The 22,555-nt window shown below is 50.8% G+C and overlaps 3 protein-coding genes across 3 annotated transcripts in view; 1 reads left to right on the top strand and 2 right to left on the bottom strand.

Moving 5' to 3' along the window:
* Positions 1-566: 566 nt before the first annotated feature.
* LOC128051325 (keratin-associated protein 10-3-like) lies at positions 567-1,193 on the bottom strand. Its single transcript, XM_052643869.1, has 2 exons — positions 825-1,193; positions 567-761 (listed from the first exon to the last, which is right to left on the bottom strand). Exons 1-2 carry the CDS (start codon positions 1,191-1,193, stop codon positions 567-569), a joined length of 564 nt encoding a protein of 187 aa, XP_052499829.1.
* A 3,804-nt stretch (positions 1,194-4,997) lies between these two features.
* Positions 4,998-5,714, bottom strand: LOC128045722 (keratin-associated protein 10-8-like). The gene is made up of 2 exons (XM_052638179.1): positions 5,145-5,714; positions 4,998-5,057 (listed from the first exon to the last, which is right to left on the bottom strand). The coding sequence occupies exons 1-2, from the start codon at positions 5,712-5,714 to the stop codon at positions 4,998-5,000; spliced, it is 630 nt and encodes a 209-aa protein (XP_052494139.1).
* Positions 5,715-9,088: 3,374 nt separating this feature from the next.
* Positions 9,089-22,555, top strand: part of TSPEAR (thrombospondin type laminin G domain and EAR repeats) — a 108,940-nt gene continuing 95,473 nt past the window's right edge. Inside the window, exons 1-3 of the mRNA XM_052645796.1 lie at positions 9,089-9,303; positions 9,388-9,485; positions 18,953-19,173. Coding sequence (XP_052501756.1) covers positions 9,089-9,303; positions 9,388-9,485; positions 18,953-19,173 — 534 coding nt within the window. The remainder of the gene's footprint in view (positions 9,304-9,387; positions 9,486-18,952; positions 19,174-22,555) is intronic.

Raw genomic sequence — 22,555 nt, 5'->3', positions numbered from 1 at the left:
AGGGGGCTCATCTTTCGGGAGTGGGGGCTGACGGACACCACTGAAGGGGAAGGAACAGGGAAGCCCTTGGGAGTGACCCAGGACCACCTTACAGGGGGGAGCGTCCAGCAAGGGCCTTAGTTGGAAACAACAGAAATGAACTGTGACTAAACTGATCAGGAAAGGAATTTATTGGAAGGGACTGACAGTTCACAGGGGAGGAGAAATTGAAACCAGCTTAGGAATGAGTAGACGAGCAGGGGTTGCACCAGAGCTCAGGGGACGAGGGTGAGAAACCAAGTCCAAGCATTTATCATCTCTTCCTTCATGCCACGTGAGGCTCAAACCCCTGGGAGAGCTGGGCTGCCAACACAGGCTGTGGAGGGAAGGCTGACCCAGGACAGGGTGGCGGGAGGGGAGTCGGCACCGGGAGAAGTGGGTGTGCCAGTCCCAGGAGGGGTGACCTGGTGGCATTCACAGCAGGGCGTGGGGCGGTAATGGGAAAGCTGTCTAGGCTCTCAGTAAGGAGTCCAAGGTTGCAGATGACTGTGAGTTCGCACACTTTGGGATGACCTTGAGAGGAACACTCAGCAGCAGGGCTCCAGGGCCAAGGCGGGGACATAGCAAGCCGGGCGGGAGCATGCAGGCTGGCAGAGCAGGGACACAGAGGAGGCCGGGCAGCAGCAACTGGGCTGGCAAGAGGAGGCGGGCACACAGCAGGCGGGGCGGCACACGGGCCGGCAGAGCAGGGACACAGAGGAGGCCGGGCGGCAGCAACTGGGCTGGCAAGAGGAGGTGGGCACACAGCAGGCGGGGCGGCACACGGGGTGGCAGAGCAGGGACACGGAGGAGGAGGGTCTGCAGCAGGACGAGGGGGCTGAGCACGGGGAACCCTCAGAGCAGACGGGTGTGCAGCAGACAGGCCTGCAGCAGACGGGCCTGCAGCAGACGGGCTCACAGCAGGCCTGCTGGCAGGGGGAGGAGGTGCAGCAGGAGGGCTGGCAGCTAGACTGCTGGCAGCATGAGGCCGGGCAGGAGCTGCTGCAGGCTGGCTGGAAGCAGGGGCTGGACTCGCAGCTCACTGGGGCGCAGAGGAGGGTCAGGCGGGGGGCCGGGGCGCAGCAGCTGGGGGCACAACAGGGGGGCTCACAGCAGCTCTCTGGACAGTCATAGCTCAGGTCACTGGAGCAGACAGACAGAGTGGAGGCTGCCATGGTGGAGGTGGAGAAGCTGGAGGAGGGTTTGAGTGTGTGTGTGTGTGTGTGTGTGTGTGTGTGTGTGAGGTGCTCAGGCTGTTGGCTTTATACCCCTCGTCTGTGTTGTGTGTTTGGCTCACAACACCCTCTCTTCCTGATTGGTATTTGGAACCCCATGATCTCTCATTAGTGCCAGTTTTTGTTTGGTTTTATGAGATATCGCTCAGCTCTTAAAACTCTTGAGTGTATCTGGAAGTCTGTTGACACATCTTGAGCACCTTTCAGTTCAGTTCAGTTACTCAGTCGTGTCCGACTCTTTGTGACCCCATGGACTGCAGCACACCAGGCCTCCCTGTCCATCACCAACTCCTGGAGTTTACTCAAACTCATGTCCATTGAGTCAGTGATGCCATCTAACCATCTCATCCTCTGTCATCCCCTTCTCCTCCTGCCTTCAATCTTTCCCAGCATCAGGGTTTTTTCTAATGAGTCAATTCTTCACATCAGGTGACCAAAGAATTGGAGTTTCAGCTTCAGCATCAGTCCTTCCAATGAACACCCAGGATTGATCTCCCTTAGGATGGACTGGTTGGATCTCCTTGCACTCTAGGGGACTCTCAGGGGTCTTCTCCAACACCACAGTTCAAAAACATCAATTCTTCGGTGCTCAGCTTTCTTTGTAGTCCAGCTCTGACATCCATACATGACCACTGGAAAAACCATAGCATTGACTAGATGGATCTTTGTGGCGAAGTAGCGTCTCTGCTTTTAAATATGCTATCTAGGTCATAACTTTCCTTCCAAGGAGTAAGTGAATTTTAATTTCATGGCTGCAGTCACCATCTACAGTGATTTTGGAGCCCAGAAAAACAAAGTCAGCCACTGCTTCCACTGTTTCCCCATCTATTTGCCATGAAGTGATGGGGCTGGATGCCATGATGTTAGTTTTCTGAATGTTGAGCTTTAAGCCAACCTTTTCACCCTGCTCTTTCACTTTCATCAAGAGGCTCTTTAGTTCTTTACTTTCTGCCATAAGGGTGGTGTCATCTGCATATCTGAGGTTATTGACATTTCTCCCAGCTCTTCAATATTTTGCCTTCCACATTCAGCTCTGTAATCCACCTCCAGTCAAGGTGTGTGTGTGTGTGTTGTGAGGATAGGCAAAGCTCACTTCCTCCCATGCGGATATCTGGTTATCCAGTACTATCACCACCTATGAAACCTCAGTGACACCCTGATTGTGAACCAAGTGTGAGCACAGGTGTGGGCAGTAACTGGACACAATTGAGTTCCATTGGTCTGTTTTCTGTCATTGTTCAAAGTCTGGATCTGGTAGTTACTGCCCCAGAAAGCATTCCCCTATCTTCTCAAGTTCTTTTGTGATCACTGCCATTTAAGTTTTGTACCTTTTCTTGCACTGATTCCCAGGTTGATATTTTCCTAGAAAATTACCATCTTCATCTAAAAATTTTGATTGTGTTGACGCACAGATGTAGCTTTTTCTCATAAACTTTTTTCTTTATCTTCAGTTAGTGTTTATTTATCTCTCTTAGATTTGTCAACATTTAAATTCTTTTATAAGTCTTTTAAAAGCAAATATTTAACATTGTTGTTTATTTTACTATTTCTTTCTTTGTTCTTAGTTCCTTAATTTTGCTAGTTTATTTCTTTCCCCTCCTTTCTGAAGTTTTCCCAACTTTCTGAGTTTTTATTTTCAATCCCGCCTACTCTGTGTTATATGGCTTTAAGGGTTTCATTTACTCCCTGAGTACTACTTTACCTAAACCACATGTGTCCTGGGGTGTAGTACTTGCTTCATTTATTTTCAAAGGGTTTGTAATTAAGTTTCTGTTTCCTCAACTGCTGTGCTAAGTAGCTTCAGTCATGTCCAACCCTTTGTGACCCTATGGACTGTAGCTCGACAGGCTCCTCTGTCCATGGGGATTCTCCAGGCATGAATACTGGAGTGGGTTGCCATGCCCTCCTCCAAGGGATCTGCCCCATCCAGGGATCTAACCCTCGTCTCTTATGTCTCCCACGTTGGTGGGCGGATTCTTTGCCACTAGCGCTCCTGGGAAGTGGAGAGACCACCTTCGAATTCTCCAGAGGAAATTTTCTTTTAATTATTGCAAGTTTATCATATTGAATCTGGCTCAGGAATGTGGTCTGTGTAACAGCTTTTTACTTTTCTAGATAGTTTTTTAAAATTATATTTCAGAAAGTATAGAAGATAGTATAATAAACACCTATGCATCTACTAATCAGTAACAAGTAACAAGTCTTTACATTTTGCCGAATTGACAGTGCGTCACAGGTACCATGCACTCTCCACATGCCCCCACCAGGGGAGCCACTGTTCTGAGGCTGGTGTCTGTCATTCCCATGGATATTTTTGTAGTTTCATAGAGATGTTTATAGTTGCGGAGTCAAAGTAGTGTTTTGACCTGTGTATATGTATTACTCTGTATGTATTGATCAGCAATATGATTTTCCTTTTACTCGATGTTGTTACGTTTTGGAATTCACTCCTAGATGTCTTGCCCTGGTTCAGCTGTTTTAACCGCTGTGTATCCCCCTTGTGTGTGCATGCTGTGGTTTAATTGTCCATTCTCCTACTGAGGGGCGCTTCGATTATTTTCAGCATTGCTGCGAGATGACCTGTGTGGTATCATGTGCAGACACCTGATATCATCTCCAGGAGGGCCCCCTGGGGGAAGGGGGGAAGGTGTGCACCCGTGCAGCTTTCCCAGGTGTTACTAACCTACTCTGAAAACTGGAAACCTTGCCTACATCTCAGAGCAGATCTTGTTTCCTATACTTCAGACCATGCTTGTTGTTATCAAACTTGAACATTTTTGCCAGTCTGATGGGTATTGGGGTCCCCAGGACCTCACCCAGGTTTGGTGATCCCCTAGATCTCACAGGACTCAACACAGAGTAAATCAGCACAGGGACCATGGCCTGGGGAGAAGTCAAGGGGTGCTAAACACAGGCCTCCCGAGACCCTCTGTCCAGGTCACACGGGGTGCACTTGATCCGCCAGCAGGGGGCTCCTGGGAGACAAGCACCCAAAGAGTTTATCGGGGGCTGGTCACATGGGCACCCTTTGCCTGGCACCAAGACCCCAGCCCCCGAGCGAGAGCAGGTGTGCAGCACACACCTCATAGTTGTGCAGATGGTTGAGGCCCCCCAGTATGAGACCCCTCCCCCCATGCACAGTGTCCCGGGCCTGCTGCGTGCTCTGCTGCACAGGCTCAGGGGGCTCATCTTTCGGGAGTGGGGGCTGACGGACACCACTGAAGGGGAAGGAACAGGGAAGCCCTTGGGAGTGACCCAGGACCACCTTACAGGGGGGAGCGTCCAGCAAGGGCCTTAGTTGGAAACAACAGAAATGAACTGTGACTAAACTGATCAGGAAAGGAATTTATTGGAAGGGACTGACAGTTCACAGGGGAGGAGAAATTGAAACCAGCTTAGGAATGAGTAGACGAGCAGGGGTTGCACCAGAGCTCAGGGGACGAGGGTGAGAAACCAAGTCCAAGCATTTATCATCTCTTCCTTCATGCCACGTGAGGCTCAAACCCCTGGGAGAGCTGGGCTGCCAACACAGGCTGTGGAGGGAAGGCTGACCCAGGACAGGGTGGCGGGAGGGGAGTCGGCACCGGGAGAAGTGGGTGTGCCAGTCCCAGGAGGGGTGACCTGGTGGCATTCACAGCAGGGCGTGGGGCGGTAATGGGAAAGCTGTCTAGGCTCTCAGTAAGGAGTCCAAGGTTGCAGATGACTGTGAGTTCGCACACTTTGGGATGACCTTGAGAGGAACACTCAGCAGCAGGGCTCCAGGGCCAAGGCGGGGACATAGCAAGCCGGGCGGGAGCATGCAGGCTGGCAGAGCAGGGACACAGAGGAGGCCGGGCAGCAGCAACTGGGCTGGCAAGAGGAGGCGGGCACACAGCAGGCGGGGCGGCACACGGGCCGGCAGAGCAGGGACACAGAGGAGGCCGGGCAGCAGCAACTGGGCTGGCAAGAGGAGGTGGGCACACAGCAGGCGGGGTGGCACACGGGCCGGCAGAGCAGGGACACAGAGGAGGCCGGGCGGCAGCAACTGGGCTGGCAAGAGGAGGTGGGCACACAGCAGGCGGGGCGGCACATGGGGTGGCAGAGCAGGGACACGGAGGAGGAGGGTCTGCAGCAGGACGAGGGGGCTGAGCACGGGGAACCCTCAGAGCAGACGGGTGTGCAGCAGACAGGCCTGCAGCAGACGGGCCTGCAGCAGACGGGCTCACAGCAGGCCTGCTGGCAGGGGGAGGAGGTGCAGCAGGAGGGCTGGCAGCTAGACTGCTGGCAGCATGAGGCTGGGCAGGAGCTGCTGCAGGCTGGCTGGAAGCAGGGGCTGGACTCGCAGCTCACTGGGGCGCAGAGGAGGGTCAGGCGGGGGGCCGGGGCGCAGCAGCTGGGGGCATAGCAGGGGGGCTCGCAGCAGCTCTCTGGACAGTCATAGCTCATGTCGCTGGAGCAGACGGACAGAGTGGAGGCTGCCATGGTGGAGGTGGAGAAGCTGGAGGAGGGTTTGAGTGTGTGTGTGTGTGTGTGTGTGTGTGTGTGTGTGAGGTGCTCAGGCTGTTGGCTTTATACCCCTCGTCTGTGTTGTGTGTTTGGCTCACAACACCCTCTCTTCCTGATTGGTATTTGGAACCCCATGATCTCTCATTAGTGCCAGTTTTTGTTTGGTTTTATGAGATATCGCTCAGCTCTTAAAACTCTTGAGTGTATCTGGAAGTCTGTTGACACATCTTGAGCACCTTTCAGTTCAGTTCAGTTACTCAGTCGTGTCCGACTCTTTGTGACCCCATGGACTGCAGCACACCAGGCCTCCCTGTCCATCACCAACTCCTGGAGTTTACTCAAACTCATGTCCATTGAGTCAGTGATGCCATCTAACCATCTCATCCTCTGTCATCCCCTTCTCCTCCTGCCTTCAATCTTTCCCAGCATCAGGGTTTTTTCTAATGAGTCAATTCTTCACATCAGGTGACCAAAGAATTGGAGTTTCAGCTTCAGCATCAGTCTTTCCAATGAATATTCAGGACTGATTTCCTTTAAGGATGGACTGGTTGGATCTCCTTGCAGTCCAAGGGATTCTCAAGAGTCTTCTCCAACACTACAGTTCAAAAACATCAATTCTTCGGTGCTCAGCTTTCTTTATAGTCCAACCCTCACATCCATACACGACTACTGGAAAATCATAGCTTTGACTAGACAGACATTTGTTGGCAAAGTAATGTCTCTGCTTTTTAATATGCTGTCTAGGTTGTTCATAACTTTTATGACACTTATGACAGAACATAACATCAAGGTAGGAAGGAAATATGTCTGCAGTAATGTGTCAGGGGTCAGCACTGGCTGCATGAGAGATCCATCTAGCCTAACTCCAGCTTCCCTGACTGACGGGACTGCTGTGTGCACACCTGGGGACCTCCCTGTCTGTGCGGCAGGCTCAGAAAAGCAAAGATGAACAAGCCGAGCCCTGAGCTGCCAGCCTAGGAAAGTCAAGTTCTTGGTGCCCTGCGATGCTGTGACTACCAGGTCCAGCACAGTATGGTGTGCATCGGCCTGGAGGAGTGACACCTTACTCCTGTGGGAGGACTCTGAGGGACACTGATGCTTCTGCTAAGTCTGGGTGCTCAAATTCTCACCCTTCCTGGCTGTTCTGTGCTTCCAATAATGGGGCTCAGTCCAGGCCTCTCATCTCCTTGGAAGTCTATGAAAGGCAAGAGAGGGTTCTAGGATTTCAGTCAAATTGTGAGCTGAGTTGTCTGTCTGCCTATTTTGAGTTACACAAATAAAATACATTTGAACCTGGCCTCTTGTGCTCAGGTTCCTGGCCTCTCTGGAGATACAGGAACTCATCATATAGACTGGGAATGCATGAGATATAGAGAAAAACAGACAGACACAGACACACAGAGGAAGAGAGAAGGAGAGATGTCTGTTTCCATCTATGATAAGGAGCCAGTGCCAGATACACTCCTGCCGAGGAGAACTTGGAAAGCTGGATAAAACTCAAACATCTGTTCAAAGCTTTGGAGGGCCGCTGATCAAACTAAGAATTGAGAGGAAAACTTGTTGAATGTTAGGGAACTTTAGAGGGGTGAGACAGCTTTTCCTGATGGCTTTTCCCTGAAATGTGGCTGACGAGTCTCGGCTTTGGGTGCGTAGAGGAGAAACGTGGCCAAAGGCTGCAACTACAATGAAGAGAAGCCAGCAGAGCTCCTGAGATCTCAGGGGGCTGGAGAAAATTACATGGGGTTTGTGAACATGGAGGCAGCAAGGACTCGAGGGGACAAGATCCCAGACAAATGGGAGGCAGAGCTCTAGAAATGTAGATCGAATCCTCAAGGCATCTGCCGAGTTTCATTCTGTGCAGGGAAGATACTTAGAAGGTCATCAGAAAGCCACTGAAAGCCAAGCAGAGTTTTTGCAGTCTCTACCAAGGAGACAAAACCCAGAGTTAAGACTAGCCAGAAAGGAGCAGCTCTCGGCCAGGACCCCAAAGAGCTCAGTCCTAGGAGTGGGGAAAACCAGACGTAGACGAGCATTTACAGAGTGTGCCTCCCAGCCTCACAACAGTAACAGTCCTCGGCCACACTCAAGCCATCTGCCCAGGGTGTGGTGAATCTCTTCAGAAGCAGAGAAGCCTTCAGAGCTGCTAGGAGTTTGCATACACAACCTCAGCCATGCAATCATGGATGACAGCCATGCCAAGGAAGAGCACCAAGAGACAAAACAGACAGTAGAAACAAAGCCACAGGTGACCCAGCATTAGAGCTGTCAGACATGGCTGTTTACAACAATTGTGATGAATGTGCTTAAGGAAACAGATGTAAGGGTGGACGGTTTTATCTAAAACTGAAAAATGTGTAAAAGAAGTAGGAATTCTGGACTCAAAAAATTGCAGAAAGGTAACAACAGTATTTATGACTGATAGGTGGATTTAATAGTAGAAGAGACAGCCAGAGGGTGGATTACTGGTAGAAGCTATGAAGCATTTAGGATGAGGTTAGAGCGTAAAAAGGAGGGAAAATAACTGAATAAATATGGGAGAACGTGGTGAAGCAATTTCACTTTTTTTTTTCCTTCTTGGAGCCCAAAATGAAAGCAAGAGATATAATGGGGGATATTTGAAGAGATCATGGTAAATCTTTTTCTAAAACAGATTCAAGCTACAAATTCAAGCAATAATATAAACCTTAAGAGAACTAAATATTAACGAAGCCACACCTAAGTGGATCATAATGAAGCTGATGAAAGTCAAAGATAGAGACTAATTGTTGAAAACAATCAGAGGAAAAATAAACATTAACTTCATAGTGGCAGCAGCAACATTTCTTCATAGTATTAGAAAAGAGGAAAGTTAGGAGGCAATGAGAGGGCATCTTTAAGGGGCTGAAAGAAAATAACTAACTGCAAACCTGTAAGAACACCATCAAAGGTGAAGGTAAAACAAAATGACGCCAGACAAAAACTGAGCAAATTCAACACCAGAAGACCAACTTAAAATTAGCATTAAAGAGAAATTTCCAGGTAGAATGACTGAAAGGCAGATAGGCTTGCAGCAGACAGGTGTGCAATACACAGGTGTGTGACAGGTATGTGCAGACAGATGTGTAACAAACAAGTGTCTAACAGGCTTGCAGCAGACGTGTGCAACAGAGTAGTGTGTAACAGGTGTGCGACTGACAGGCTTGCAGCAGACGGGTGTGCAACAGTGCATGCTCAGCCACTCAGTCATGTCCGACTCTTCGTGACCTCATGGACTGTAGCTCACCAGGCTTCTCTGTCCATAGGAATTTTCAGGCAAGAATACTGGAGTGGGGTGCCATTTCCTCCTCCAGGGGATCTTCCCTGTATAGCAGATGGGCCTGCAGCAGACAGGCCTGCAGCAGACAGGCCTACAGCAGACGGGCCTGCAGCAGATCGGCACACAGCAGGCCTGCTGGCAGGGGGAAGAGGTGCAGCAGGAGGGCTGGCAGCTAGACTGCTGGCAGTACGAGGCTGGGCAGGAGCTGCTGCAGGCTGGCTGGCAGCAGGCGCTGGACTCGCAGCTCACAGGGGCGCAGAGGAGGGTCAGGCGGGGGCCGGGGCACAGCAGCTGGGGGCGCAGCAGGGGGATTCACAGCAGCCCTCTGGACAGTTGTCCTCCTCTGTCCACCAGGAGGAGCCGGTGCAGGAGTCACAGGACCCAGGCAGACAGACCCGGCTGCTGTAGCAAAGTGGAGGCAGCCGTGGTGGTGGTGGAGGGGCTGGAGGAAGGTGAGGATGTGAGTGTGTGCGTGAGTGAGTGTGTGAAGTGTCTGGGCCGCTGTTTTTTGTTTCCCCTCCTGGTGTGTGTATTGTCCTGGGGGAGGTTCTACACCCTCCCTTCCTGGTCGCTGTTGAGAGCAGATTCAGAGAACAAGTGGCAACTGTTTCTGTCCCAGGAGCTCAGCTCTCTCTCGAAGTCGGCCTGGAACGTCTTTACTTGGTTTTGGCCTAGGAAGCAACCCTGGGTGGATGTCAGCTATCTTGTTTTCACCAGTGTCACTGGGGGCAGAGGTGGACCCGTGTCTGTGGGCGCTGCATCCTGGCCTGGTCAAGGTGAGTGCTGCTGGGGTTGCCGGGCTGGCTGAACAATGTCGTGTGGCTGGAAGGTCCGCGAGGAGGTGTGTTTGGTTCTAAATAAAGATAATGTGAGTCCTGGTCTGCAGGCAGCCCTGGCCCAGCGTTCAAGGCAGCAGTGACAGCCCCACAGACTGGCAGGCTCACACAACACGAGTGGGTCTTAGTCTGGACGTCAAACGTGGGAGGTTAATGCTGTCTGAGGCTCTGGGGGACAAGCTGTCCCAGGGTCTCTTAGCTCTCCCCTGGATTCTGGGACTTTTCTGGCAATTCTTGGGGTTCCATCACTTGTAGAAGCATCACCCTGATCTCTGCTTCCATCATCACAGGGCATTTTCCACATGGGCACGTGTCTGCCTCCAAACTTCCCCTTTCTATGAGGACATGAGTCAGGTGGGATTAAGAGACATCCCGAAGACCTCATTGTACCTTGATTAATTCGTAAAGACCCTATTTCCAAATAAGGTCAAACTCACAGGTACTAGGGCTGGGGCAGCAGCATCTTCTCGGGACACAACCAGCCCCTAATAAGTGCTGTCCCTGCCCTGAGGCTGACCTAAGGCCAGGGTCTGGGTGGAAGGAGGAGTCAAACTGCTGTCCATTCTCCTTCCTTGGGGACAGTCATGAAGGGCGGGGTGCAGGCAGCAGCTGGCCTGACAGGTTCAGAGCACACATAGGACTTCTGCTGGTCCAGGCATGGTCTGAGCTTGTGGGGTGATTTTTTTAGTTTATTTTATGGAGTAACTGCAGAAGGAGCACAAAGAAGTCACATATGCCCCTCTCCAGCTTTCTCTAGTGTTAACATCACATGGATGGAGAAGGCAATGGCACCCCACTCTAGTACTCTTGCCTGGAAAATCCCATGGACAGAGGAGCCTGGTAGGCTGCAGTCCATGCGGTCGCTAAGAGTCAGACATGACTGAGTGACTTCTCTTTCACTTTTCACTTTCATGCTTTGGAGAAGGAAATGGCAACCCACTCCAGTGTTCTTGCCTGGAGAATCCCAGGGACGGGGAAGCCTGGTGGGGTGCCGTCTATGGGGTTGCACAGAGTTGGACACGACTGAAGTGACTTAGCAGCAGCAGCAGCAGCAACATCACATGGAAGTGTAGATCAGTTATCAAGTCTTTGAAACCAGCATCGGGACATCACTATTCACTAACCCTTCATGGATCACAGCCTTGTTGTGGCAATGGGGCTTGGGTAACTCAATGAAACTATGAGCCATGCTCTATCGCATCACCCAAGACAGACGAGTCATTTATCAGAAGAGTTCTGACAAAACGTGGTCCGTTAGAGAAGGAAATGGCAAACCGTACCAGTATTCTTGCCACGAGAACCCCATGAATAGTATGAAAAGTTTTTCTATGAACAAGAGGCAGGTGGAGGACGTGGAGGGAGGGTCTGTCCCAGGAAGGGTCCTACTCAGTTACAGTCTCTGCCTATCAAGGAATTGATCCATTTCATCTAAGATTCGAATATGTAGGCATAATGCTATTTGTAGAGTCTCCTCATTATCCTTTTAATTCCTCCTTTTAAAATTTTATTTTATTTAAGTATAACTGATTTACAGTCTTATATTCTGCTGTACAGCAAAGTGATTCAGTTATACATATATATATATATTCATTTTCAAATTATTTTCCATTATGGTTTAATCACAGGATATGGATGCCTGTTCTCTGAGTGACACCTCGCTGTTTATCTATCCTATAGATAATAGTTTGCATCTGTTAATCCCGAACTCCCAGTCCATCCCTTCCCCCCTCCCCTCTCCCTTGGCAACCACAGTCTGTTCTCTATGTCTGTGAGTCTGTTTCCTTTAAGCTTTTGAATAATGTTCAGTGATATCTCATTTTTCATTTTTTGACATTTATACGTCGTTTCTTCTTATTGCACTGCAACCCCCCATCAGTCTGGTAGAAGTTAATAAATTTTATTGATCTTCTTGAAGACCCAGCTTTGGTTTCGGTGAATTTTCCTTTTGTTTCAGTCACACTGATTTCCATCCTTCTCCTCCCTTTCGCTCACGGTGGGTTCCATTTGCCCTTTTAGTTTAAGTTTCTTCAATCGAAGCCTTTATGGTTGACTTGATACCATCCTCCTTTCCTTCTGGAAGCACTGGGACCACAGACCTTCCTCTCCTTCAGCTGTATCCACACGCCTCTCAGTGCTGGCCATCCTGGTCTGTAACCGGAGGCTTGGAATGGTCTGGTCTCCACGGCTCTTTTCACTCTGATTCCATCATTGCACGAGTTTTCAGGATAATAGAGTCAGGGCACTCGCACGCACAGGATTTGGAAGCAGCCAAGCCCCTGGTTGCTGAGTATTTGGACTTCCACCTCCTGCAGCCCGAGGCCACTGCACCCTCATTCATCACTGATGTGTCTTCACTCACCAGGAGGACGTGCAATAAGGGAACACGGAAAGCTGGCTGGATCACAGGATAATCGCACCCTGCAGGAGTGAGCTGTGTTTCTGTTGCAAAGGTCCCTGGGGCGGGTGCTGCCCTTCCATCCTGGCCTCACCCACCTCTGCTCCTGGCAGGAGAAGACTGGGAGGCGGCTCTTTGGATCAGTGGTGGCGCCTTCTGTGGGTGGGACCCTGCGGGCAGCTGAGCATCCTGTCCAACCCCCTTGTCCGCGTGCCAGCCCCGCTGCCTGCATGATGGTGTGCTGTCTTTGTCTCCTGAATATCCAGGTGCCTGGTGAGGTCAGGCAGTTGCTGGACCCTATAGAGAACATCCGAGAAAGGTGGGAACGGAAGGTTCAGGTTTGGACTGCAAGTGTGGGGCTGGGAGATGGACTGGTCCCACTCTGTGTGTGGACTTCCCTGCGTCAGCTGACTGAGGGATCCTGGAAGCCCTGTTACCTGTTTACACGCCATGAACTAAAGTCAGCTGCTTGCCAGCCACATGGCTCTTAGGGGACCTGCTTGCAGCCCCAGCAGCTGTCCTTTCATAGGCAGACACAGAGCCTCCCGCAAATTCACAGGAATGTTAGAGTGACCTACAAAGCGGCCTAGCACAGGACTGACAGCACCGGCCTTGCGGGGTGGGCAGTCCATCTGCCCGTCACTGGGAGGCAGCCTGACTCGGGCGGCAGCTCCTGCCTGCCTGATGATGTTCCAGTCCCTCCCGCAACCCCACAGGAAAGGGGGTCCAGGCCTCTGAGAGGTCAGGTTGCAGGAGAGCTTGGCGCCAAGGCCATGGTTGTCGCTGTACCCTCTGATGGGCCCTCTGGACAACTTTCTGCATTCTGAGAGCCCTTGGCTCCTGGGCTAACGCAGACCTTGAAGGTTGACGAGGGAGGGGATGTGTGTGAGTTTAAAAGTGTGGATGCAAGAGAAGGGCTTAGCCTGAGCTGACCCCGGGGGCTCTTCACGCCTGCTGGTCATTCATTGCTGGCGTCCTGCTCTCTTGACACCTCCCCTGTAGCTTCCACAGCCCGGTCACCACACAGCTGTGGCTTTCCAGGCTGTGGACATCCCAAGGACATGCCAGGCTCAAGCCGAGACAGCCCATCCCATTCGAAGCCCAGCGGCCCAGCCCAGCCTCCCTCCACATCCCTTCAGCGCCTTTTAAAAAAGTGAAGAAAAGCCGATTTAAACACAGAACAGGGACAGGAACCATTTCCCCCTTTTGTGCTTCATCTTTTATTTAAATTGAAAGCTGGTTGATTTACAATATTGTCAATTTCTTCTGTACAGTGAAGCGATTCCATTATACTCTCTATATATGCCTTTTCTTTTAGATTTTTTTTCATCATGGTTTATGATAGGATACTGAATGTGATCACCTGTGCTCTACAGTAACACCTTGTTTTTTATCCATCCTACATACAATAGTTTGCATCTGCCAGTCCCACACTCCCAATCCTTCCCTCCCCCACCCCACTTCTTGGCAACCGCAAGTCTGTTCTCTGTGTGCCCGAGTCTGTTTCTATTTTGCAGATAAGTTCATTTGTGATATACATTAGGTTCCATATATAAATGACATCATATGGTATTGTCTTTGTGTGATTTTCTCCGCCTCGTATAATCCTCTCTAGTCTCACCCACGTTACTGCAAGCGGTATTAATTCGTTCTTTTTTATGGCTGAGTAATATTCCACCATGTGTATGTACCACATCTGCTCACCTCTGGATGGATGTGTAGGCTGTGTCTGGGCTCCATCTGTATACTTTTTCCTGTTTCCTTTTTTAACCAGTCTAATAGGGGGAAAATGATACCTCATTTAATTTGCTTTTGTCTGACTGATCAGGCTGTTTGGGCTGTTTCTCAGATTGCCTGCCTTTGGGGAGATGGCTGCTCTCATGTTTTCCTTGCTGATGTCCTAGGTGTCTTGCTCCTGCTGTGTGTTAACTCCTTGTCAGTTTTAAATCCCGCCCAGGCTCTGTTCTGTGAATACGGCATGGCCCATGGTATCCTTTCTTGGGCAGAAATTCTTGTTTTGATGTGAGCAGATGATCCAACTTCCTTCTGATGGTTTGTGTCTAGTGTTGAGAAACCTTCCTTAACCTCAGGTCACAAAGACAGCCCCCAACCTCTCCCTCTAAATTGGAGGTCCCACTTCCCACCCTGCCTGGAGCTGACTCTGTGTGCCCTGTTCAGGGAGGAATGGGCCTGGGTTTTTCTCTGTTCAACCCCAACTTTCCCATCACCACCCACAGGTCAGCCATCCCTCCTCACTAACTATACCTCCGTGGTGCCTGGACTGCTGGCATCTTGCCCGGGAGTGTCTGAGCTCTTGGCTCACCCCATCACTGCTCCATCTGCCTCTCCTTGGGCCCAAACTGGACTCTCCATTGCTAGGGCAGTGTGGTCAGTCTCACTGCCCTGCAGGGACCCCTAATTCTTGGAAATGAGTTTGCTCCTAGTCCCTGAGCTCCCAGTAAACTCAGTGAAATCCAGAGTGAAGAGGACCTTATTGGCTGTGTGGTCCCCCTCCCTCCCCACCTCTAATGGAGGGGCCATCTCAGAGGCCATCTGAAGCCAGCCTGTGGCTCACACCTGGGCATCCAACAGAGGCAGCTGTCCCCGCCGCCCCCAGCCAATGAATAACCTCAGTCTTCACGGTCCCCGTACAAGAGGCCTCCGTAAGGGACTATTCTTGGGGATGAGGAGCCTGGCTTCTGGCCAGAAACGCTTTGCATGCTCTCTCGGCCAAACTCAGGCCTCCCCATAGGCCTCCCCAGGACGCTGCCCTGCCCAGGCCTGGGACACAGCCGGGCACTGCCATCCTGGAGGGAGCTCTGCCTCCCCAGCCCCAGGCCTCCTCTCAGGCCTCCTGCGAAGACACTTCCACACTCCAGCCCTTCCCTCTCCAGCCCCAGGGCTCATTCTGCAGGAGGCTTTTGTTCCAGGGTCCCTGGCCTGACCCCAGTGGACACCCTTCCAGGGGAGGATAAGGTTTTGCTTTCTGCCTTGTCTGTTGCTGTGATCAGCCCCAGGTTGCTCAGCTCTTTCTTCAGCTGTGCTGAGTACCCGACAGGGCCGGTCACCACCCTCCCATCTTACAGACGAGGCAATTGAGGCTCAGAAGGTGCAGTGAGTCAATCATGGGCCAGGTCTTATGAGGCTGAGGTCGGGGTTAGGGCCTATGTGTTGCCAGCTTTGAGTTCATCTCTCTGCGGCTGCTACATCCTCTCAGCTAAATTATGAGCACCTGGGGACAAACTGTTTATTACGGAAACTGGCATTTCAAGGAGCTTTTGTGGAATAGACGAAGACCACCCAAATGAGAACAAGACCCAAAGGAGAACAAGCCATCTATTCCATGCTGGCTCCAGCAGGTGGTCTGCCACTGTCCCCTGGGTTTGGCAGAGGCTCAGGCACAGCCTGGAGTGGACAGAAAGGCCTGGGTGTGGTCTGATGGAGGCTCTTGGCATGGGAAGTGGAGTGGACCAGAGCTGTGCCCATGTGCCCCGGTCAAGGAGCAGGTCTGGTTTTCTCTCTGTGGCCCTGAACTGGAAGTGGGCACAAATGTTAGGAAGCTGGTGGTCACTGACCGCATTCTGGGCAATGGTGCAGAGGCTGTGTGCTGGCTTCCAGGCTGGTCACCACCGAGGTTGTGGGGCAGACCTCTCGGGCCATGTGTCTATGGCTTGGCCACTGTCCATCTGTGCGTCCAGCCTCCCAGGCGGTGCTGGTGACTGCGCCACCTGTTAGGGTTATCTTGCTGGACTCCATCACCACATGTCCAACGTCCTTTGTGATCCCTGACCTTTATGAAATCAGTCACTCAGTGGTTCCTGCATCAGCGGGACTTCCCCAGGAAGACGAACACACCGTCTCTTTAACCTGCAGAACCCTCGGCAGGGCAGGGGTGTGGAAGAGGCACAGAGAGAGAGAGCCTGTGTGGACAGAAGCCTGCCAGGGCAGAGGCTGCGTGGTGGGTAGTGGAGTAGGGGGGCAGGCAGAGTACCAGGAAGAGGCTGTCTCGGTTAACAATGGAGGGAGAGGCTTGAGCTGGGATTAGTGGAATCCAGGTCTCCCTAGTTGCCATGCCTGGGGCTTGGCCAGGTCAAGTCATGTCCTGGCAGCTGGGCGACCTGCCTGGTGGAGGGCCCATATTTCCTGAAGGAGGGGCTGGACCCCTGTGGGGCCACAGCTGAAACCTTGACAGTGGGCCCACAGCCAGGCAGGGCCCATGTACCCTGTGTCTCTCATTTTGGGGGTGAATTTAGGGTGTGCAGTGTTCGCTTACTGCCCCAGGCTCTGCAGGGGCCCTGCCCAGGCACAACCTCACCCCTCACCTGGGCAGCCCAAGGCTGGGGTCAGGATCCGGCTCTCGAAACAGGCTTCCCTCCACCTCCGACCCTGGCATCTGTCTGGGAGCCCTGCCCCCGACACACACAGCTAATGTTCCTGCCCTCGACGTTTGGGTACATCAGAGCCCAAGCTGTGAGTAGTGTAGTTTGAACATGCGTGCTTTCCGAAGTGAAGCCCCGCACCGTGCGCCGCTTCTCATGTTCAGTGGTGGAAATGACAACTGTGACCTGCCCTCCCATCACAGAGCAGCATCCATCCATCCATCACCACGTCCCCCAGAGGCTCTCGCCTGTCTGTCCTCCCAGACCCTGCTCAGGCTGCCACATCCCTGGGTCCCAAGCACTGCTGCCCAGCTGGCATGAGCCTCAAATCTGTGTCCAGCCTGCCCTCCGTCCCCACACCCTTGGGCACAGCCACACCCGGTGGGCGCCTCCAGACACACGAGGATGCCCCTTGGCCCTCTCCAGGAGGACGTCAGCATCCCTGGCTGTGCCCCAGGCTTGATGGCCCTTAACTCTGAAACTTGAGCACTGGGGGTGGGACAGTGTGGTCTGGTTTTAAGAGCCGAAGTTCCCCCTTGTTGAGGCCACCCACTTTCCCTGTAAGAATTTCCTGCCTTCTGGGTAGAATCCCTCTGTTCTCTGGACCTCGGCCCTCCCCCTGCCCACCCTGGTCTGCTCTGGTCCCTCTCACCGCCGACCTTCCATGTTTTGTGCTCTGACTCTGAGTGGCTGTCGCCTACAACGCAGGAGACCCCGGTTTAATTCCTGGGTTAGGAAGACCTGCTGGAGAAGGGATAGGCTACCCACTCCAGTATTCTTGGGCTTCTTTGGAAGGAATGATGCTAAAGCTGAAACTCTAGTACTTTGGCCACCTTATGCGAAGAGTTGACTCATTGGAAAAGACTCTGATGCTGGGAAGGATTGGGGGCAGGAGGAGAAGGGGACAACAAAGGATGAGATGGCTGGATGGCATCACTGACTTGATGGACGTGAGTCTGCATGAACTCCGGGAATCGGTGATTGACAGGGAGGCCTGGTGTGCTCCAATTCATGGGGTCGCAAAGAGTCCGACACGACTGAGCAACTGAACTGAACTGAACTTGTGGCTCAGCTGGTAAAGAATCCACCTGCAATGCAGGAGACCTGAGTTCGATCCCTGGGTTGGGAAGATCCCCTGGAGAAGGGAAAGGCTACCCGCTCCAGTATTCTGGCCTGGAGAATTCCATGGACTGTATAGTCCATGGGGTTTCAAAGAGGCAGACACAATTGAGCGACTTTCACTTCACTTCACTCTTCTCTTCTCTGGACTCAGTGTTTTTCCTCTGAACTGGTTTGGAGAGACCTTTTCCTTCCTAAATCCCCTTGATTTAATAGAGAAAACATGCCCCTTGTCTTCTGCTTCATCCACCCCATTTGTGACACCCCACCCTGGGAGCCTCCACAGAGTCCCCTCTGGTCACCCTCTGGGGCCGAGCAGAGGGCAGGGGCAGCCTTGGGGCGGGTGGGACTGGGCCTGAGTGCGGTGGGAGTGCACTGGGGGCATCCTTTGCTCTCAGGGCCGCAGCCCTGCTGACTTGCTGACCCATCCCCGTAGTGCCCTGACCGCTAGCTCCATGTCAGGCTCAGGCCTCCTAGCAGGACCGCCAGGCCCCGAGGGAGACAGCTCTGGGGAGGGGTTTTCATTCACACGTGCCTGTCTCTTATCCCAGCCACAGCCTGACACATGGTGGCCAAGTCTGGAAGGGTCCAAGGGGCAGCCGTGGGCTCTGCCCCGAGCCAGTCCTTCCCTCCCACTGTGGGGTCAGGGGTTGGTGGGGTTGACACGACTCCCACCGCTAGTCATGGGTGCTCACCCGGCTCCCCACTGTCCTTTCCTACCATCTGGCCTTGGGTGTATTTTGTCTGATGACCTTGAACTTCAGAACAGGAGCCCTCCTGCTCCTCTACAGCGTGTGGAGGAGGCAGTGCTCAGGCTGGGGTGAGTCCAGGTCTTAGGTGCCCACTCTCCAGCAGCACAGGGAACCTCACAGACAGCTCTGCGGGGCACGGATGCAGTCCCTGCTGCATCTAGACCCGGACACTTCCCACGTGGGAGCCTGCCTCCTGGGCACTGGGGCTAGGCGGGGACTTCCAGACCTCCAGCAGGCCCAGCACAACGCCTGGCAGTCAGAGGACAGGGTGGAGCCGTGGGGAGGTGAGGTCACGGCAGACCCACTGGGTAAGCTCTCCGTGCCTCTGTCTGCTCACTGGTTAGAGGGAAGTTGGACACTCAGCTTGCAGGGCTCTTGTAAAGATGCTGAAGTCATGCCCAGGCACCCTGTAACCCACCTATGATTTCCTTGACACAGACCTGCGGCCCCTGGATGTGCTGGCAGAGGCGGTCCCTCCCGATGGCTCTGCTGTCGGGGTCAGGGTGATGCAGGTCCAAGGTGCACGAGGACTCCAGCTCTCAGCCGCCGCGCCCCATGCCCTGAGCTTCCCTGCCTCGAGGATTTTCTTCAGATGTGACCTCTTCCCGGAGGAATTTTCCATCGTTGTGACCTTGAAAGTCCCCAGCCTTCCTCCTAAGGTCAGTGACTCCTCCTGTCTACATGTAGAATGACCCCTGTGCCTTTGCCTGTTCCAATGCCAGAGTGTGCAGAGGGCACGACTGGCCCATCGAGAGGTCAAGAGTGGCCGGCCTTGGCAGGTGCTGAGGTGCCCGTTGCTGTGAGTGTGCAGGCAGAGCCTGTATGACCGTCACCAGGGGTCTGTACAGCAACTGTAACTTTCTGGTGTGCTGAGATGTCAAAAGCGAGAGATGATGCCACAGTTTTTAGTTTGACATCCTTTGGCAGGAAATGTGAACAAAATAACAAAACATACCCTTCTTGGGTCTGCTTACCTGAGATTTGCAGTCCCATCCTCCCCAGATCCAGCTAACATCCCCACCCTCTCCTGCCAGGATGGGAGCACTCTGGAAGGTTCCACAGGGTCCAGAGAGGCACCTGCTAGGCATGTGACCCATCCCTCACGTTCCAAGTCAGGATCCTCCGTCTTCTCATAGCAGTGTCCATGTGGGCTCAGTTGTGTCTGACTCTTTACGACTCCATAGACTGTAGCCCACCAGGCTTGTCTGTCCATGGAATTTTCCAGGGAAGAATACTGGAGTGGGTTGCCATTTCCTCCTCCAGGAGATCTTCCGGACCCAGGGATTGAACCCACGTCTCTTATGTCTCCTGCATTGGCAGGTGGATGCTTTACCACTGAGCCACCTGGAAAGCCCCATCCTTCCATAACCGAGACTCTCGCTGTGGGTTTTCTGTCAACTGTGATTCCATCCTGATACTCCCCAGGGACTTCTGCTCGCTCATCCTCTCTGCTTTCATTCCATGAAATCTACATGCAAACCCAGCTGCTGAGTTTTCAGCTCCAGCCATTGCGTTTTCAGTACTGTAATTTCCACTGTCTTCTGTTTTATGTAACTCCAGTTCTCAGGTGAAAGTCTTTGTCATGTCAGTTACTTTCTTGAACAAGATCCAATCCGCGGGTCTCCCAGAAAATTGACTCCATCTCTTTATTTCCTGTGATTCTCAGTAACTTTTTAAAAACAGGTTTGTTGAGCCATGATTCAGATATCTGAGGTGCACGTGTCAGGGGTGTTGGGTACAGTCAACCTCCAACTGCAGCCCTCCCCACAGCCTGTTGTAGCTCATGCCTATTACATGAGGGCTTCAGAAGGAAGCCCTTAGCCCATTGGCTCCCACCCCTCACCCCACACTCCCCACCACCAGCCCTAGGCAGCAACCCACTGACTTTACATTATCTTTGGGTTTGCCTGAACATGGTCTTGGTAACTGGTTTATGTAGTGTGTAATCAAGGTTCACCTGTGTTGCAGTCTGTATCAGCACTTCATCCCTTTTTGTGGCCATGCCATAGATTACTGTGAGGATATACCACATTTTAATCACCCCATCCATCATTGATGGACATTTGGCTTGTTGCTGTCTTCTGGATATTACAAATAATGCTACTATAAACATTCATGTATGCACATTTTTGTAGGGGCATGGATTTTCATCGCTCTTGTGCATATAGTTAGGAGTGGAGTTGATGGCTCTTACATCAATGGGTTAACATTTTAGAAACTGCCAGACTGTCTCCCAAAGTCGCTGCACCATCTGACATCCCCACCAGCACTGGATAAAGCTTGCAGTTTCTCCACATCCTCCCCAACACTTGTTGATATCTGACTTCATTATTCTAGTGACCTTTGTGGGCATGAAGCACTATCTCACTGTGGCTTTGATTTCATTCCCCTGATGGGTAGCGGTGGTGTGTATTTTTTCATATGCACACTGGCCATTTATGTCTCTTCTTTGGAGGAATGTCTATTCAAGTCCTCAGCCTAGTTTTTAATTGGATTATTTGCCTTTTAAATTGTTGTGTTATGAGAATTCTTTATATATTCTAGATATAAGTTCCTTGTGCAATATAGGATTTTCAAATATTTTCTCCCATTCTATGGATTGTATTTTCACTTTCTTGATGGTCTCCTTTGAAGTACAAAATGTTTTAATTTTGATGAAGTCATATTTACCTATTTTTTTTTCTTGCTTATACTTTTAAAGCCATATCTTAGAATCCAATGCCAAATCTGAGGACATGAAGATTTATCCCAAAGTTTTCTCTAAGAGCTTTATAGAATTAGCTTTTTTTAAAGTTTTTTTTTAAAAAGCTTAAAAAAATTTTTTTTGTGTGCTGTCTTCGTTGCTGACACAGAGGCACACCATTATGTATTGATTAGTTGATGAAAATGAGACCAGAGGCCCACAGGAACCAAAATCTTTGTTTCCTCTAGAAGCAAAGGTCCAGTGTTTGCAGTGACTTTCTACAACATAATAATGAGCATTAACTGTGGTTGGCTTTACACCTGCTATTTCTCTTTTTTGCTCCTTACTTCACATCTTTTCATAATTGAGTTCCTCTTTGGGCTTCCCAGGTGGCTCAGTGGTAGTCTGCCTGTCACTGCAGGAGAGGCAGGTGCAATCTCTTGGTCAGGAAGATTCCCCTGGAGAAGGAAATGGCAACCAACTCCAGTATTCTTGTCTGGAAAATCACATGGACAGAGGAGCCTGGTGGTCTACAGTCCATGGAGTTGCAAGAGTTGGATGCAACTTTGTGACTAAACAACAACAACAACAAATCCCCCTTTACTGTTTTTCTTTTACTTTTAGTAAATATTTTCCAATATAGTATTCTATTTCTTTAATGATTTTTTACCCTATTTTTAAAATTTTCCCTTAGTGTTTGTTCTAGGGCCTACCATATATTTATTTAAGTTATCAGAATCAACTTCTGATTTATACTGGCTCAATTCCAGTGATGTATGAAAACATTGCTCCATTTTATATATAAATCTATTCCTGCCTATCTTTTCTGTGGTCTTGCTGTTACAATATTACACCTTAAAATGTGAAAATCAAATGATATGTGGTTATAATTACTACTTTTTATACTTCTATGATTTTTTAAGAAGCTTAGAGAAGAAGGGAAAGCAATATATATTTAAAGCTTGTTCTATGCTAACCTTTTTATTGTTTCTGGTTCTTTTCACTTTTCCCTGTGGATCTGAGTCATCATCTGCTGTTATTTCCTTTGCCCAATATAGCTGTGCTCCCATGTACTTCCTTTGTGCTGATGTTGTCAAATATATTACATTTCTATGAAGTGTATGCCCAACAACACATTGCACACATATTTTTTTATACAATGCTTTATACATATATTATTTTAAATTGTGTTAAATCAATTAAGAGAAGAAATAAGAAAAGTGAATTTGTATTTTTTTTTTTTTTGTAATTACATAGTTACCTTTACTGCTGCTCTTTGTTTTTTATTTCCCTGTGGATTAGAATTTCTGTCTGGTTACTGGCTTTTTAGTATTTTATAAGATGAATCAACTAATAAC

The sequence above is a fragment of the Budorcas taxicolor genome, chromosome 1 (assembly GCF_023091745.1).
Source record: "Budorcas taxicolor isolate Tak-1 chromosome 1, Takin1.1, whole genome shotgun sequence".
Lineage (NCBI taxonomy): Eukaryota > Metazoa > Chordata > Mammalia > Artiodactyla > Bovidae > Budorcas > Budorcas taxicolor.
This window is presented reverse-complemented; position numbering and strand designations above follow the sequence as displayed.

Coding starts and splice junctions, on each gene's coding strand:
- LOC128051325 (XM_052643869.1), bottom strand. CDS start 1,193: ATGGCAGCCTCCACTCTGTCTGTCTGCTCCAGTGACCTGAGCTATGAC. Junction 762..824: donor GCTGCAGACCCTCCTCCTCC/GTGTCCCTGCTC, acceptor TCCTCTTGCCAG/CCCAGTTGCTGCCGCCCGGC.
- LOC128045722 (XM_052638179.1), bottom strand. CDS start 5,714: ATGGCAGCCTCCACTCTGTCCGTCTGCTCCAGCGACATGAGCTATGAC. Junction 5,058..5,144: donor TGTCCCTGCTCTGCCGGCCC/GTGTGCCGCCCC, acceptor CTGCTCTGCCAG/CCTGCATGCTCCCGCCCGGC.